We start from the raw sequence: 16,700 nt of genomic DNA on the forward strand, positions 1-16,700 counted from the left end.
AGTGGCTTAACCTGTTTCACCACAACCCCAGCCTCTATCCGCTTTATTTTTTATTCTTTTAAAGTCAGAGTTACAGAAGGAGGGCAGGGAGGAGATAGAGAGAATTTTTCATCCCCTTGTCCACTCCCCAAACGCTAGTGTCAGGGTTAGGCCAGGCAGAAGCTGGAAGCCAGAAGCCAGGAGCTTCTTCCTGGTCTCTTCCGCTGCTGTTTCCTAGGCCAAGAGCAGGCAGCTGGATCGGAAGTGGAGTACCCAGGGCAGGAATCCCAGTCGCACAGGATGCCGGCATTGCAGGCAGCGGCTTTATCTGCTTTATTTTAATCTGGCTAGACCGTGTGTGTGTAAGACGGTTCCCCATAGTCCAGGAACTCCTTGTTTTTGAGTACAACGCATACAGAAGAGTTCGAAGCTCTCTCCAAACATGAAAGAAAACATTTCCCAAAGACTCTACCAAATTACCTCTCTCATTGAACCAAACCGTGTCATGACAATTGCAACCAATAACCGTGACAAACAATAGTACGATGCTAATTTATTTAGATTGGAACCACATGCTCCACTATATGTCCAGGGAAGGGATGGACTAGGATAAGGGGTGTTTACCGAGATAAGGGGGGGAGGCCAGGCTACCGCAGTATCTGACATAGAGCCAGGCGTAGGTAGCCATTAGAACCCCAGGCACCCTCCCACCCCCAAACTACAGCCGCCTTCTCCCGCTGGACAGCTCCAGTGCTAACAAGCACCGTAGGGGCGTATTTGTAGGCGAATCTACCTCCCTGTGTCCATCCAAGTCCAGGATCCAAAGGCTCCTCGCCACGTTGTTGCCTCCAGGCGTTCGCTGCCTCTTCACCGCGTTAGTTTGAACGTCTTCTTTCTTCAGTGTTTTCTGCCTGGATCTTAGCGGTTTTTTTTCTTTCTTTTTTTTTTTTTCTGCACTCACCGACCCAAAAGAATGAGAACCCTAACTGCCATTCAAGAGGCTCAGCTGTCTTCTTTGCTACTCTGGGGCTTCTCCAGGCCAAGTTCAGAACTCGCGCACCGAGGCTGGCTGCGCGACAGGAAGCTTCCTGCGCCGTCTCTGTGAAACGAAGGGACCGGCCTGATCCACTTCCAGGGACTCGTCCCGCGGTGGGAGAAGGGGGCTGCGGACGCAGGGGCTCGGTGGTGAACAGAGGGTCTGAAAACCCGAAACCACACGCTTTGTTGTGGTTCGAGGAGGGGAGCTGCCTCTGCTCCTGCGTTCGGCTCGGCAGCGAGTCTGACCACCATCACCTACTCCAAGAGCAGCTGAGGTGGCGCTCCGGGGTCGAAGCCTCCGGGCCCAGCTGACGGCGGCGTCCGGGAACGGCCGTCTTCGGTGCCCTGCGGCCTCCGACTCCGTCGCTTCGCTTCGGGGCCCAAGTCCCGGCGAGACGAGCCCGAGGAGGCGCCGCGGTGCCCGCCTTGGCGCTCCCGGGGGAGGGGGGCCCAGGCGAAGCGTCCTAGGCGGGCAAGGCGGCCCTGCTTCCCCGCGGTGCCTGCGCGCGCCTCCCACCCCTCTCCGCCCGCCCGCCCGCACTCCGGCCCGCCTCCCCAGACCGCGGGCTTTGTCCACCGGCCGCGCCGCGGCCCCTCCCCGTTCCCGCCGGCTCCTCCCCGCCCCCTCTGCCAGCCCCACTTCCTCGGCGCAGGCGGCGGGAGCGGGCCGGGGACGAAGGGGTTAACTCGGGGCTCTTCCCGGCGCGGAGGGATCCGGAGGCGAGCCGAGCGCGGTGCTGAGGCCGCCTCAGCGAAAAAAATGTCCGCCTGAGGAGACCCACAAGTTCTATTCGGGGGGACCGCCAGCCCGCCCCGGGAGGAAGGGGCGGCCAGGCCCGAGAGCCGCCTCCCCCGTCCGGACCCGAGAGCTCGCGCGGGGCAAAGTGAACTGAGCTGCCGGGCAGTGCAAGAGGAAGCCCGAACCCGCTCTCCCGGCCAAAGTGAACTTTAATCGGGGTGGTTGGATGCGGAGACGGGGCGGCAGGTAATTGCGGGCTGGAGAGCGGGAGGGGGACGGTGTGACGGGGCCGGGGGTGCGGGGCGCCGTCGCCGCGTCCCTGGCGGAGCTGGGGGCGCCCCGGGCCCGCGCCTGAACTCCGCGCCCCTTTGTACAGCGCCGAACCCAGGGTCCTCTCCAAGTTGGGGAGCGGAATGGGGCGGAGGCGCGAGTCGCGGGCCGCCAGGCCCGCGGGCTGCGCGCTCGGCCTGCGCGCCCCGCTGGGCGCACGGCTCGGGCCGGGGCTCCTGCTCCGGGGTGCGCGGCGGAGCGGGCGGCTTCAGCCGCGGAGCCAGGCTCATTGTTCGGCAGGTCCGAGGCAGGGCAGCAAAAGTGGGAGGAGGCCGAGCCGGGGGAGGAGGACGCCAGGCGAGAGCTACACTAGTTGTGGACGTTTCTGTTTTCTTTTTTCAAACGCTCCCCGACGCTCCGGGGGTGCTTTCCGACCCCTCGGGCCGCCGGGGGACGTCCGGGCGGCGGCGGCCGTAGACGCGGGCCTGCGAGCGGCGCGTTCCCCTGCAACTTGTCAGTTCTATTGTTGCCGAGCGAGTGAGTCACTTCGCATCTCCCCTCGCCGGACGCCGATTTGCCCCTCACCCCGCCCCGGGAGACCCCCCGCCCGGCCCAGGCCCGGTGCGCCGAGCACCCGGCGGCGGCGCGGGGCCGGGGGCGCCGGGGCGGGGGCAGGGACGGGCTTGGAAACTTGCGGGAGAGCGGCGAGTTGCGGGAGCCGCCGCGTAGCTCTCGGGCCGCGCGGAGGAACGCGTGGATTCGGAGACCCGGCGCGGGCGCCGAGCCCTCCCGCCCCCCGCTCGCGCGGCGGTGGGAACGAGTGGGGTTATTGGAAGTCAGCCCGACGCCCCCGGTGCTGCTCCTCCCCCACTCCGCCTCCCGCCACCCCCTCACAGCCTCTGGGCCTCGGTGGTCCCTCGCTGAGCCTGTTTCCTCTGCCTTAGGACCTGCTAGAAGTGGCCGAAGATGAATCCCCAGCAACAGCGCATGGCCGCTATAGGGACCGACAAGGAGCTGAGCGACCTGCTGGACTTCAGTGCGGTACGAGAGCTCGCCACGGCATCTCGGGGTTCTGCTGGGGTTTACCGGGAAAGAAAGGCAGAGGGGGGAAGCGACCTGGAGACCGGACTGCGGGGCCGCTCCGTCTACCCTGGAGTAGTGGTTCTCAGGGCTGGAGTCCAGCTCCCCCAAGTTGGACACCTGAACTTTGATGTAATGTCTAGACTTGCAGATTTCAAACTTTAGTGCCAGAGGGGTCATTTGATTTAACCGGGTAGAAGGAGAACAATGTGATCGTGAGCTTCGGTTGAGTCACCCTTTGACCCTGATGTTGGGTAGAAATTTCGGATTTTATAGGGGAAAAAAAAAGAGGGAAAAAATTCACCCCCAACTCTCTGCGAGTTCCCTCCCGAAGATCTGGTGTGGTTGATGGTACCTGAAAGATGTGAGCTAAATTAAACCAGTCCAGGGCTAGAATTTCCATACTTTGGAGCTGAGTACTTCTAAGGAACACACATTGCTGTGTGTGTATGTGTATTATATGTGTGTGCTTAACATTGAAAGTGACTTAAAAATATCTGTAAAAACCAGAGGGCCCAATAATTTTTTAGTCGGTTGAATTTATTAACTGCTGTTAGGAGGCAAGACCAATATCTGCTTTATAGAACTGTACTATAATCCTTTACAGAACTGTGTTATGATCCTTCCTGTATATGGAAATCTTGGACGTGATTCTAGGTGTATATTAAGTAACGTCAGTGTAAGGAGATTCGGTTAGTTCTAAAATGATGGTGATTTTAGGTAAAAATTTACTGTTTAAACTTAATAATTTTAGAATCTCTATTCAGAACAGAATGTAACTAGGATTTCCAAATAGTGTTAGGAAATAGCGCTCAGTGTATTTGCCTCCTGAGGTCTGAAGGTATCTCCAATCTTGTTTCACCCTCGCTATGAAATAGAGTGACTGACTAATGGCTCTTGGTGGACTTTTTTGTTTGTCAGCAGTCTAGGAGGATTACAGGACTGACAGATATATTTGGGTTATTTTGCAGATGTTTTCCCCACCTGTTAATAGTGGGAAAACCAGACCAACGACACTGGGAAGCAGTCAGTTCAGTGGATCAGGTAAGGTGATGTCTAAAACCAAACGCATATTTTGGTGTTGTGATACATTTAATAGAAAAGTATAAAGCATTTTAATATTTTTTCTTCATACTGTTTTTTAATGTCAAGTTAAAATTATGAACAAAAACAAAAAAGTCCCCAGCTCGGGCTTTTGCACTGAAGATCCATTGACATATTTACAAGAACTTCACTGTGGATTTAAAGTTGTTCTATTTTCCATTAATTTTAAAATTGAGTATTGTCTTTTTTGAGTACAAGGGATTATATCATGCCAGTACTGCTAAAAAGATACCAGAAGAAAACGCCCTGTGGTCCATGGATTTTTTTTTTAAAATGTGTATTTGATATATACATTAAAATTTTGCTAACTATCTCAGCATTATTAGGCCTTCATTTCTAAAAAACTGATAGGACTGTATAATTGGGTATATGTGGATGACAGGTGGCATGAGTTAAGCATTTATTAGTAAGATTTCAGAAGATTGCCAGTCCCTCAGAAATCTGTAGATCAAGAATTTTGTGGGCAGTTATCCAGAATGTTAGAAATGAATAGAAACTTAGGTTTAATTTTAAATGACACCTATTAGATGCTCATGTTACATCAGGGTAGTGTTTGAAGGAAGATTCCTCTTCTCGCACTAGTGCTGTCATCTTTCTTTCAGTATAACTACATTATTGAGCATATGTCACATTTTTATTAAGTATGCATTTTTTGCTTTTGTAACTTTTCAAAACTCATAATTTAAACAACAAACATTCCAGAAGCAAGGTCCATTCTGGTGCATAAAAACTGATTTTCTGTTTAAGTTCATTCCTTAGTGCTCAGAGATTTAAAAAAACTAAAGCCATATTAGCATCATCTTGAGAAAATCAGCTGTCAAATTTTTGATGTGAAACTCAGTAATTCTTTTATTTACTATAGTAAAATTATAGTTCATTTCTTAAAATACTGTCACAATAAAACATTAAAAAATAAGATGAATTTCCTAACCAGTTTAACAGTTTACAGTTAAAAATGTTTCTGTTTAAAACGATATGGTAATTCAGTTTAGTAAAATTCATCTTTAATTATGAAATTGTGGCTTGTGGAGAAAATATAGCATGTCATTTAATGGCTCAAATAAAATAAAACCATTTTAGGATTTCAAGTGGTCTTAAGACTAATGTTATCCTTGATCCAAAGGATATCGTGAAATGTCAGTCAAACCCCAATTTTTCTTCTTCCTCTTCACATTTACTAGTAATTGGTTGAAAATTGTTACTCTCTTGGGGGTAAGGGAAGAAAATTATTAGTATCTGGAAGATGCTTATGTTCCTTTACTAGTGCTCTCAGTACATCTCACTTTTTTAACTAATAGAAAATCCTGGGAACTTTAAAATTTACTTTACCTGATACATAATAAATATATAGTGTGTTTCCTTAAATGAGTACAGATGTTGATGATTCAGACTTAGTTTCAACTTCAATTCTGAAAAATATATTTAACTGGATACTCAATAATAAATACGTGAACTTCAGAAATTTGAAGTGCTTTCTGTTTTTGAAGTAAGAACAGTTGCATTTTACAAATACTTCTTAAAATTAAGACGAATGAATTATGTGTTCTATAACATTAAAAAGTATATGTATAAACTTAAATTGGATTTCAAGCCTGATATTGGAGCGATTGTTGGCATTCTTTCAGTAGGTTGCGTTACACAAAGGAAAAGATTTATTTTTCTATGTTATAGGAGTGGTATTTAATTCTTTGGAGTCTAGAATTTTTAGTTTTAAAACTGTTGAATTTGTCTTCATTCATTGAAAGCATGAATTTAAATATCTGTATTTGGTGAACATAGCAATATTTATCCACGTGATTTGCTTTAAGTACCAGAAAAAAATATAATTAAATTTTAATTTAATAACTTTTATTACTTAGTGGATTGAAATTTTGGAAAGAAAATGGCATGTGATTATTTTATTTCAAAATGTACTGGTAGATATGGTTTTCCTGTAGTTACTTCTTTTAGGGACTATTTAAGAGAAATTGGTGTAGTAAATTATTTATACGAATATACTTTATATCTTTGTTGCTATTTGAATAATCTGCCCTGATTTCAAAGGAAATTACATAATACATCCTGATGACTATTTATTGGCAACATATAAGGAGCTAAATATCTTGGTTTCCTTTTGAAGAGCTACTATGAAGAGTATTAAGTGTTTATTTTGGAATGACATTTCTGAGACCCCATGCCTTTTGCCTTGTGAAAACTATAGTTTATTATTGTACAGTACAGTTTTCTTTCTTATTTGTCCTTTTCAAGAGTGACAATTTCACAGCGAAATTATTTTTGAGAAGTAATAATACTTTTAGATTTTTTGGGAGGCTGGTAACATGCAATATTCTATAATACGTTATTATATAAGTATATATATATACTATATATGTGTGTGTGTATATATATATAGTATAGTATTTTGTTTTTTAAATTTTGTTTCTTAAAACAGATAGTCATGTGATAGCCGACACTTCATCAATAGACACACTGGAAAAGATGAATGTGTATTTACATATTTGTCTTGAGTCATATAGTTTATTTCTTCAAGGTGTTAATTTTCCTTGCATTATAGTAAGACTGAGTTTATCCAGTTGGTATGATAGGTTCTGTGAGGTGTTCTTATAGTGACCTTGAGGAAAATGTTTTGTAGGAGTGAAAGGTGAGGTTCTGTATTAGGGCAGTGTGTACAAGAAAAGCTGGTTGAAAAGGCTGACAAAATGGAAATGGATGAAGTGGTTAAATAAATCCGTTATCCCCCAGCTTCAGGGTTTGAGTGTATCAATCTAAATTGTGATTTGATGTCTAAATTTTTAGTAGATAATATGTTTGCAGTATGTCTGCAAGTTTCTTTTGTTAGCTTTTGAATCCAAGTAATAAGAAAAGTTGGACAGGAATGGGATATTGTTTTGCAAGCCATCTGTATATAGTCAGTGTGTCTTTCTGATATTTTCTATCTGGAAAGTTACTTTAGAAAGTAAAGCTTTACTTTTTGTTATTCAAATTAATCTTCAAGACTTTTGGAAATAATTGTAAGAAGCATCTTCTAGCTCTTAATTTTTTAAAAGAAACACAAGTTTTCATTCTTTGGTAAATGATCATTTTTTTAGGGGTGAGAATTTTAAGATGTACTTAAAGATTTTATGAACATGTTGTAGTAGGGTCAGAAAAGTGAATTTGTCATTAAACTGCTTTTCAGAAATTTTAAAATCAAGCTTTTTTTTTTAAAAAAGGTTTATTTTTACTTATTAAAGGTAGGGTTACACAGAGAAAAGGAGAGGTGCAGAGGGAGAGATCTTCCATTCCCTGGTTCACTCCTCAAATGGCTGCAGCCGCCAGGGTTTCGCCAGATGGAAACCAGGAACCAGGAGCTTCATCCAGGTCTCCCATGTGGGTGCAGGGACCCAAGCACTTGGACCATCTTCTGCTGCTTTTCCAGGTGCATTAGCAGGGAGCTGGATTGGAAGTGGAGTGGCTGGGACTGGAACTGCCACCCATATGAGATGCTGGCATTGGAGGCAGCGGTTTAATTCACTATGCCACAATGCCATCCCCTAAATTAAACTTTTTGTTTTGAGATAATTGTAGATTCATATCCAGCTGTAAGAAATCCTGTCTGCCCTTTAACCCAGTTTGCTGCAATGCTAGCATCTTGCAAAATTGTAGTACAGTATCACAATTAAGTTAGTGACAGTGATACAGTGAAAACCAAAAAACCTTTCTTCCCAAGCATTTAGTGTTGCTGTTTTGTAACTACAGCTGCCGTTCAAGTTATTAAAATATCTGTCATAAAACTATTAAATACCTACTCTGTTAAACTCATCTTAAACATTTCAGATTGCTTTAGCATTATTTAAACATGAAGGAAAAATAACAGTAAGATTTAAGTGTGTGTGGGTTTACTTAAAACAATATACATTAATTGCATAGGGTTCTAGATCTTTCACCAGACTAAGATCAGGTGTCAGCAGATCCACTGTTCTAAAACTATGTGTAGTAGAAATGGGAATGGCGCTTTCGAATAGTTAAGAATCCTGGATTGACCTTTTACTGAAGATATTTTAAGGATATGAGTGCTGTAGGTTATAATGTGTACCTGTTGGCATTAAAACTTATAAATAATTTTGCAGTGATACACAGTCATTAAAATTTGTTAAAATGTCTCTGTCTTTCTCTCTCACTGTCTATAACTCTACCTGTCAAATAAATTTAAAAAAAATTGAACCGCGTTGAACATTTACTGTGGTTTATATGTAGTGACTAATGACAGTAATTTCAGAGTCAGCAGGCACGTAGGGGAAAAACACAATATTTTAGGATAAATATGGTCAGCTAAGGTAAAGTTAAGTTGCAGACTAATCTTTTGGAGAATTTGCATTTAAAAATACAAACTTGAAAAGCAGAAAAGTTAGAGACAGGGTTATAATGATGAGTATTCTATGCTTTTCAGAGCAGTTTTGTTTGTTTTTTGACAGAGCGTACAGTGAGAGACAGAAAGGTCTTCCTTTTTTTCCGTTGGTTCACCCCCCAATGGCTGTTGCAGCCGGCGCACTGCGCTGATCCGAAGCCAGGAGTCAGGTGCTTTTCGTGGTCTCCCATGCGGGTGCAGGGCCCAAGCACTTGGGCCATCCTCCACTGCCCTCCCAGGCCACAGCAGAGAGCTGGACTGGAAGAGGAGCAACCGGGACAGAATCCGGCGCCCCAACTGGGACTAGAACCTGGGGTGCCTGTGCCGCAGGTGGAGGATTAACCTATTGAGCCGCTGCGCCGGCCTTCAGAGCAGGTTTTATTATGTTCCTCTAAGTAGTCATGGCTTAGGGATTTGAAAACAGTTTGATTAAGTCATTATATGTTAGAGACTTGTTTATTATATATGGTGAGACATATCTGTAACTATTATTCTCATGTTTTCATTAAGTTTAAATACAAACTCAGGCTTCTTTTTAAGCTATTCTTTGATATATCTTCTTTGAATTTTTAAAATAATTCTCTTGGAATAGGAGGATAAAGGTGAATATATTCAACCTAGACCATAAACACAGTTGTTTTCATGTTTCAGGTTTTACTGATGTCATGCAGAAGACACTTTTTAATTGAAACCAGGTAGTCTTTTCTGTAATCATACCTGGAATGTCATAGTCTTAATGTTGAAGACTTGGGTGACTCTTGGTGTAATAAAGTGAAGCTAATAGAAAAGGTCTTCTGAAAAAAAATTTGCTATTTTTGGGCAATCTTCGAAATGCCTTTTAAAAAGTCATTTAATAGCACTGCTTTTGGATATCACTTGAATATATGGTTTTGGATGGCAATTGCAAATCTAACGTGTTTCATATTAAGGAATTAAGTGAGAAGACAAACATTTAAATATATTCAAAAGATTAATGAATGACATTGTTTTGTTAAATAGTTGAGCCCTGTGTAATCTCATTGCTATCAGTTAACTACATATTTATTTAGTCTACTCTGTGCAGACTGCTATTCTAGTAGCTTTTGGAAAGATGCGAAATGGAGAAGAACATAGTCAGAAGTGGAGACATTTCATTACTTAGATGGGAAGATAAAATGTAAAATTTTACATTTAATATAAAATGTAAACTTCTATGATATAAAAAATATCAACAACTGTTCTTTAAAATGAGTCCATAGAATAAGGTGTGCTCAAGCCCCGTTAAGAAAAACACAAAAGTGTTAAATCTGGAGTTGACTTTGAAGGAGAGAAGGAAAATGAATTGGGAAGAAGAGCAAGTGTGTACAAGCTATGAGACAAGACTTGGAAAAGGGAGTTTGGATTGATCTATAGTCCTTTATACAATTCGGGGAAAGATAAGCTGGCTTTTATTGATCACCACTGCTGAATTCCTGGAGGAGCTCATATTAACATATTATCATCTGGAAGTTGATTGTGTTGGTTCAAATCCCAATACTTCCACACCTTAGCTGGGAAATCTTGAAATCTTGGATAAATTATGTAACCTTTCTGTGATTTTGTTTATTGTAAAATAGGACTGCTAATAGTAAATATCCACAAAAGGTTGTCAGTAACGTCAAGTGTTCCAAGAATAGTGCCTGGGACATAGTGTGTTACAGTGGAATGAACTAATAGTGGGGAGGCGCTAGAAAAAGGAAGAAAGCATTTATTTATTCAGGAGATATTTATGTTAATATAGGGTGAACTGGTTAAGGTTTGGATTTGATATTAGTGTAGGAAGGAAAAAAATACCAGGAATAAAGAATTGGTTGAATTTGACTGTTAGATTTCTGTAGGTACGAGAAAAATGACTCAAGATGGCAATTGTGGCATGATTGGAGGGAGGTAGTGCTGGATGTATTAATGATGCTGAATTGTTTTGGGCATTTTAAGTTTTATATAACTTGGGATTCTTCTGACTGATTAGGAAATTTATGAGGGAAGAATGCTGGGAGATGAGTTTAAAATGTTAGTTTAAAAAATACCATCTTAGGAAACATGACATAGTCATCAGTGAAAGAAAATTGGAGAACAGAAAAAGCAACATGGGGAGAAAACTCCCTCATTTCATTACCCAGAGAAAATTGATTTATTTCCTTTTAGTCTCCCCCACCCCCACCCCCATAGTCCTGTGTTTGCAAACTTGAGAGCTTAATGACACTTTGATTTTATGGCTTAACTTTTTTATTTCAGTTAATATCCTACCATGAGCATTTTCTCATGTTTTTAAAGATTCTATAAACTTAGTTTAAAATTGTTATAGTAATTGTTACATACTGTTAAAGGATGACTATAGTGTAACTTAGTTACATACTGTTAAGGGATGACTATAGTGTAACTTAAGTCAGTTCTCTTACTTCTTGACATTCAGGAGTTTATTTCCTAATTTGTTTTTTGATATTGTAAATAATGTAGTTGTGAGCACTTTTTTGCACGTGGATATATTTTTACTGCATTTTGGTTTCTTTTGAATAGGAGATGTAGAATTTTTTTCTGTGCGCCTACACATTATAATTAAAACTAAGTTGAGTGAGTGAAATCCTTATGGAAGTGAACTTGGGGAGATAGATTATCAGACCAAGGATTGGTGTTAATGGTGGGGTTAGAGGTATAGAATTAGTGACTTAACTTGATTATATAATGTGAAACAGTAAATTTTTATTTACTCATATATGAATAGAATACAGTTAGTGCACATTTATGTTTGTTTATAAAGGAGTTTTGTGAGGATTCCTGTCATTCTTTGGCCTGTGCTTATTGAGATGGAGTGGGATCTAATTGGAGTCTTGTCAGCGAGACAGCCCTTGAATTCCTAACTTGCTGTGAGAGAGAGAGTGTAGTATAGTAGAAAGAGCCACACGAACCGGGTTGGAGTCGTTCTGAAACTTATTAGCTGGGTGGCCTTAGGCAAGTCATTTAAATTATCCAAGCCATACTTTTCTCATTTGTGAAAAGTATATTATAATGTGTACCTCCAGAATCCTTGAAGGATAAATAAGTTTGTATATTACCTGCCACATAGCTTCTAAAATGGAAACTGCTATTATTGTTGTGGTACCTTCCAAAGTAATACTACTGGTAATATTAATAATGGTTATGGTAGCCAATTTTTATTGAGTTACTGTTATATACTTGGCATTGTGCTGAGCAATTTATAGGTGTTATCCCATACTGCTTAAGAGAAAAATGGAATCTTTTGTCTGTGGTGGGGGCATAAGGTCAACATATCAAACTTGCTTTTTAGTGCCATAAAATTACAGGTACAGTTAAAAGTCTAAAAAGTAATCAAGCATAAGAGTAGTGTTGAAAGTTAATCAGATACCCAAGAACCATACTTTTTAAAGTTGATTTCTTCCTATTGCTTTTTACAAACCAGACATTGTGGACTGCGGCAAGGTAGAATGCGTGTACCTTGTGAAAAACCTCTTCCGTGCTTAGGCATTACCACTATTAGAACTAATATTTTCTCTGTGTTCTCTCTCTAGCTACTTAAAATTCTTTCTTGAATGAAATAACTTAAATAAATAAGTAAAAATAAAAATTATGTGACCTGCAAGGATAGAATAGCTGGGAGATAGGCTGGAGGGAATGTTAAAGGTCTCCAGAGTAGAGCATCCCCACCTTTTTTTTTTTTTTTTTCTTTATTTTTTTTAATGGAGAAGGAACATAAACTCCCCTGGTAGCCTAAAGCAACACATTGAAAGTGAGCAACAGAAATTTTTATCTTAAAGTTTATGTGCATTTTACTTTCTTGTACTTAATATACGCTTATTTGTAGTAAAAATAAATATTTTCATTAATTCTTGGATAAAAGTGAAATTCCAGAGATGCATCATTGTTTAGTTTGTGGGGTTGCCTTCCTCCTGTTTTATATCTCTGGAGGCAGAGACCAGGGTGGAATGGGATGCTGGCTGTACATCTTTAGGGAGAAGCCCAGCTCTAGAGCATACCCTTTAGCCGTCTTGATCTATTCTTGGACCTTTTCTTGTTCCTATAGAAGTCTGTGAAAAGAAATCTTTACAGTAGGGGGAAAATGGTTTTGGTAGCAAAGAAACTTAATTTTATAAAGTGAAGTGTAGATTTGTTAGTAATATGACCATCTAGACTATCCTATAGTGTTTTAAATATACTTTTGAGAAGAAAGTTTTTTTTTTTTTTTTTTTATTTTTGACAGGCAGAGTGGACAGTGAGAGAGAGAGACAGAGAGAGAAAGGTCTTCCTTTTGCCGCTGGTTCACCCTCCAATGGCCGCCGCTGCAGCCGGCGCACCGCGCTGATCCTGGCAGGAGCCAGGAGCCAGGTGCTTTTCCTGGTCTCCCATGGGGTGCAGGGCCCAAGCACCTGGGCCATCCTCCACTGCACTCCCTGGCCATAGCAGAGAGCTGGCCTGGAAGAGGGGCAACCGGGACAGAATCCGGCGCCCCAACCGGGACTAGAACCCGGTGTGCCGGCGCCGCAAGGTGGAGGATTAGCCTATTGAGCCACGGCGCCGGCTGAAAGTTTTTGTTTTTATGGAGAGATTCTTGTGTTCTGTTGTTGTTTCACGTTTAAAATGTGCTCTCATTTGTTCCAGGTTAAGACTATGGTGAGTCATCCAAGCTACTATAAGCTGCTTGGGGGCTTAAAGATCACATAGAAAGATCATGCAGAAATGAAAACAGATTAGCGATTGGTTACTAATTTTTATTGCATCGGAGGAGACTCATGGATGAAACCTTCGAAATAACATAATAAAACAATTTCAGATAAGGTGTAGAAGAGAAAATATTATTGTCTTTTTTAAACAGTCACTACCATATGTTATTTGGTTATTAAAATTGGGGAAAATTGGCCCAAGATGTCATTTTGTCAACTCTGTTTTGGGTGTTAGGAACATATCTGAATATGGATTGAGGAGTTTCTCTGACTATGTAATGATGAGAGATCATTCTAGTTACTAAGTGAAAGTCTGGAGGCAGCCTCCCTCAAAAGTTGTGGATTTATTTGCTTCTGGTAGTTTTGTCAATGAGCTGTTGCGAGGCTTCAAACATGAGGATAAACTGGTAAATTGCTCTTTCACCACTTCGTTGGTGGCTAATAGAGAGAACACAGGTTAGACATAATACGATCAAGGCTGTTCCAATCAGTGACCAAAATGTGTGGCTACTCTTAGCAAGAGCTGTGAGTACTGGTGGGGCATGGGAAGGATCCCTTCTAAGAGGGAATTACCTAAGTGTATCTTGTTTTAAGATTGTTGGGGATAAATAATAGGTATTCTTGTGCTACTGGAGAGAACAAAATGGTAGGCTCACCTTGAACATATGGCAGAAGGATAATGGTTTGGCTGCAGGTAAGTTCATAGAACCTGCGCTTACATGGCTGAGACCTCTTGAGTTAGCAGATCATTTTAGATTTTCGCTACTTGGAAGCCCTACCAGCCTTATTTAACTGACCTTGGTATCTCGCCAAGGTCCGTTTGCTTTTGTTATTTTCACGCTCAGGTTTTGGAAAATGTTTTTCATTGTCCCAATTTAGAAGAGAGTTAAAGGGAAAAGTTGTTTCTAGTTGAATCTCTTGGTGGGAACATATAGACAGCTTGAATTGATTATAACTTTCCATCTAGGCAGATAATCAGAGCTATTTCAAGATTATTTTAAATATCTAAGCATCAGCTAGTTCTTTTTATTCTAGATGATGCATATTTATTTATTTGGTAATAACTCCTTTTCTCTGCCAAAGATTCACAATCCCTTGATTTGTAATTTGGGAATCCAAGAAGGTCTGAACCAAAAATTTCCCTCTAAATTCGGTATAGACATGATGGCACAATCTGATCTTTTTTATTTATTTATTTATTTTTTAATTTTTTGACAGGCAGAGTGGACAGTGAGAGAGACAGACAGAGAGAAAGGTCTTCCTTTTGCCGTTGGTTCACCCTCCAATGGCCCGCGCGCTGCGGCCAGCGCATCATGCTGATCTGAAGCCAGGAGCCAGGTGCTTCTGGTCTCCCATGCGGGTGCAGGGCCCAAGGACCTGGGCCATCCTCCACTGCACTCCCTGGCCACAGCAGAGAGCTGGCCTGGAAGAGGGGCAACTGGGAAAGAATCCGGCGCCGCAAGGTGGAGGATTAGCCTAGTGAACCGCAGCGCCGGCCACAATCTGATCTTACTTTTGAAGGGAAGCCATTGACATTCTTTATTTTCCTACTTACTGTATCAGGTGCTGGGGTCAACACAAGGTATATGTACTGTGTTTTCTTTCTTTCTTTCTTGTTTTTTTTTTTTTTTTTTTTTTTTGGGGGGGGGGGAGGGCAGGCAGAGTTAGTGAGAGAGAGAGACAGACAGAGAGAAAGGTCTTCTTTCCATTGGTTCACCCCCTATATGGCCGCCACGGCCGGCGCACTGTGCCGATACGAAGCCAGGAGCCAGGTGCTTCCTCCTGGTCTCCCATGCGGGTGCAGGGCCCAAGCACTTGGGCCATCTTCCACTGCCCTCCTGGGCCACAGCAGAGAGCTGGACTGGAAGAGGAGCAACCGGGACAGAATCTGGCACCCCGACCGGGACTAGAACCCTGTCTGCTGGCGCTGCAGGCAGAGATTAGCCAAGTGAGCTGTGGTGCCGGCCCTGTGTTTTCTTTCTAAAGCCTGAAAAACTAAGTTCTATAACTTTTCCTGCCTCTTGAATTTTAGAAAAGATATTACAGAGGTGTCTGTGTTCACCCCTTTACCCAGCTATTGTTTTCAGTGAGTTTCATTTTTCAACTCAATATAAATTTTTGGATTATAGGTCTAGATGGAGACTACTTTAAATAAAGAAACAAAATCCTAGTTGACTTACTTATATTAAGCAAATATTCCATGGAATATAGGTTATTCAGGCTGAGCTTTGGGCTGTCATCCCAATACACTGATTTAGGGAATGGAGTTCTAATTTGAGGTGATATTACCTTTCTCATCTTTGGGGCCAAGGAATGTAGTGATATTTCTCTGGTCAGTTAAGCATGCAGGGGCATTTTTAGGGTACAATGAGGAGGGTGGAATCTTCATTTGTGCTCCTATAGATATGACTGTGTATCCAATATTACATGATTCCCTCTGAAAGGAAGCATGAACCATGACTATACCTGTTTTGAGTTTTGTGCCTGGAGGGAAAATCCTTCCAGACCCCCAGTCACCTTTTTGAAGGAAAAGTAGGGCTGAGATAAAAGCCTCTGGTAAATTTCACAGTTTTCCAGAGGAGAGTTTTGATAGACATGTAGCATAATGTTTCTTCCTGAAATACACTTATTACATGCATCTTCATTAAAAACAATTTGTGACTCTAGTGAGTGTGTGAAATTTTCCTAAGGAGCCTGTCATTGGCTCAATCCCACTACTTTTTAACACAAACTATGAAGGTAGTAATGAAGCATGTAACAAACTAGTCTGTTGTCTGTTTTGAAAGGCAGACCCAGGAGATCATTCTGACTTTTCTGATTGCTTTGTAGATCTTTTCCATGAATTGCTCCCAGTGTTGTCCCAAGAACCATGATACAATGTTAAGTATTTAAATCCACTTAAAGTTTCTTAGGGTTTTGCTGTACTCTGCAACAGGAAAACAAACTGGGCCATACAGCTAGGATCTGTCTTGCCTTCATATTTATATAGTCTCTCTTGTTGAGCTTAAGAGTAGTGCTACAGTGAGCAAACTCCATATTGTCGTTGAGTTTGACTCTGGAGGCCTGCTGAACAAGTTGTAATAGCAGTAGGACTTTGCCCAGTGAATGATTGGGGGAAGGGGAGGAGTCTTACTGTTTAAAAAAAATCAATAGTGATAAAAGTACTTCATAAATATTTACTCATAGGCCATTTACTTCATAATTCTTGTAGGAAGTTGGTAACTGTTCATTTCACAGAGGAAATAGAGAAATCAACAGTGATACACATTTGCCTGTGGTTTCTTGTTGCCCCTAAGAAGTAGCAAACTGATGAGTTGTAGTTGCACCTGCGCTGATACCAATCTACACTAGAGCGTGTTTGGTCTTGTGGAGGAATTTAATACCTCTAGAAATCTTTAAAATTTGTTGT

General features: G+C 42.0%; 1 protein-coding gene across 26 annotated transcripts in view; it reads left to right on the forward strand.

Moving 5' to 3' along the window:
• The first annotated feature begins 1,595 nt into the window (after positions 1 to 1,595).
• The window catches only part of TCF12 (transcription factor 12), a 402,091-nt gene continuing 386,986 nt past the window's right edge, over positions 1,596 to 16,700 (forward strand). For 5 of the 26 annotated variants that reach the window (XM_051821974.3, XM_051821976.3, XM_051821975.3 and 2 more), the window contains exons 1-3: positions 1,667 to 2,002; positions 2,971 to 3,067; positions 4,078 to 4,150. In XM_051821974.3, coding sequence (XP_051677934.2) covers positions 2,993 to 3,067; positions 4,078 to 4,150 — 148 coding nt within the window. In that variant the 5' untranslated portion in view covers positions 1,667 to 2,002; positions 2,971 to 2,992. The other 21 variants (XM_089310409.1, XM_089310411.1, XM_089310414.1 and 18 more) reach the window with 12 other exon arrangements.

Source organism: Oryctolagus cuniculus, chromosome 12 (assembly GCF_051225735.1).
Source record: "Oryctolagus cuniculus isolate XC-2025 breed Fujian yellow rabbit chromosome 12, ASM5122573v1, whole genome shotgun sequence".
In the NCBI taxonomy this organism is placed as follows: Eukaryota; Metazoa; Chordata; class Mammalia; order Lagomorpha; family Leporidae; genus Oryctolagus; species Oryctolagus cuniculus.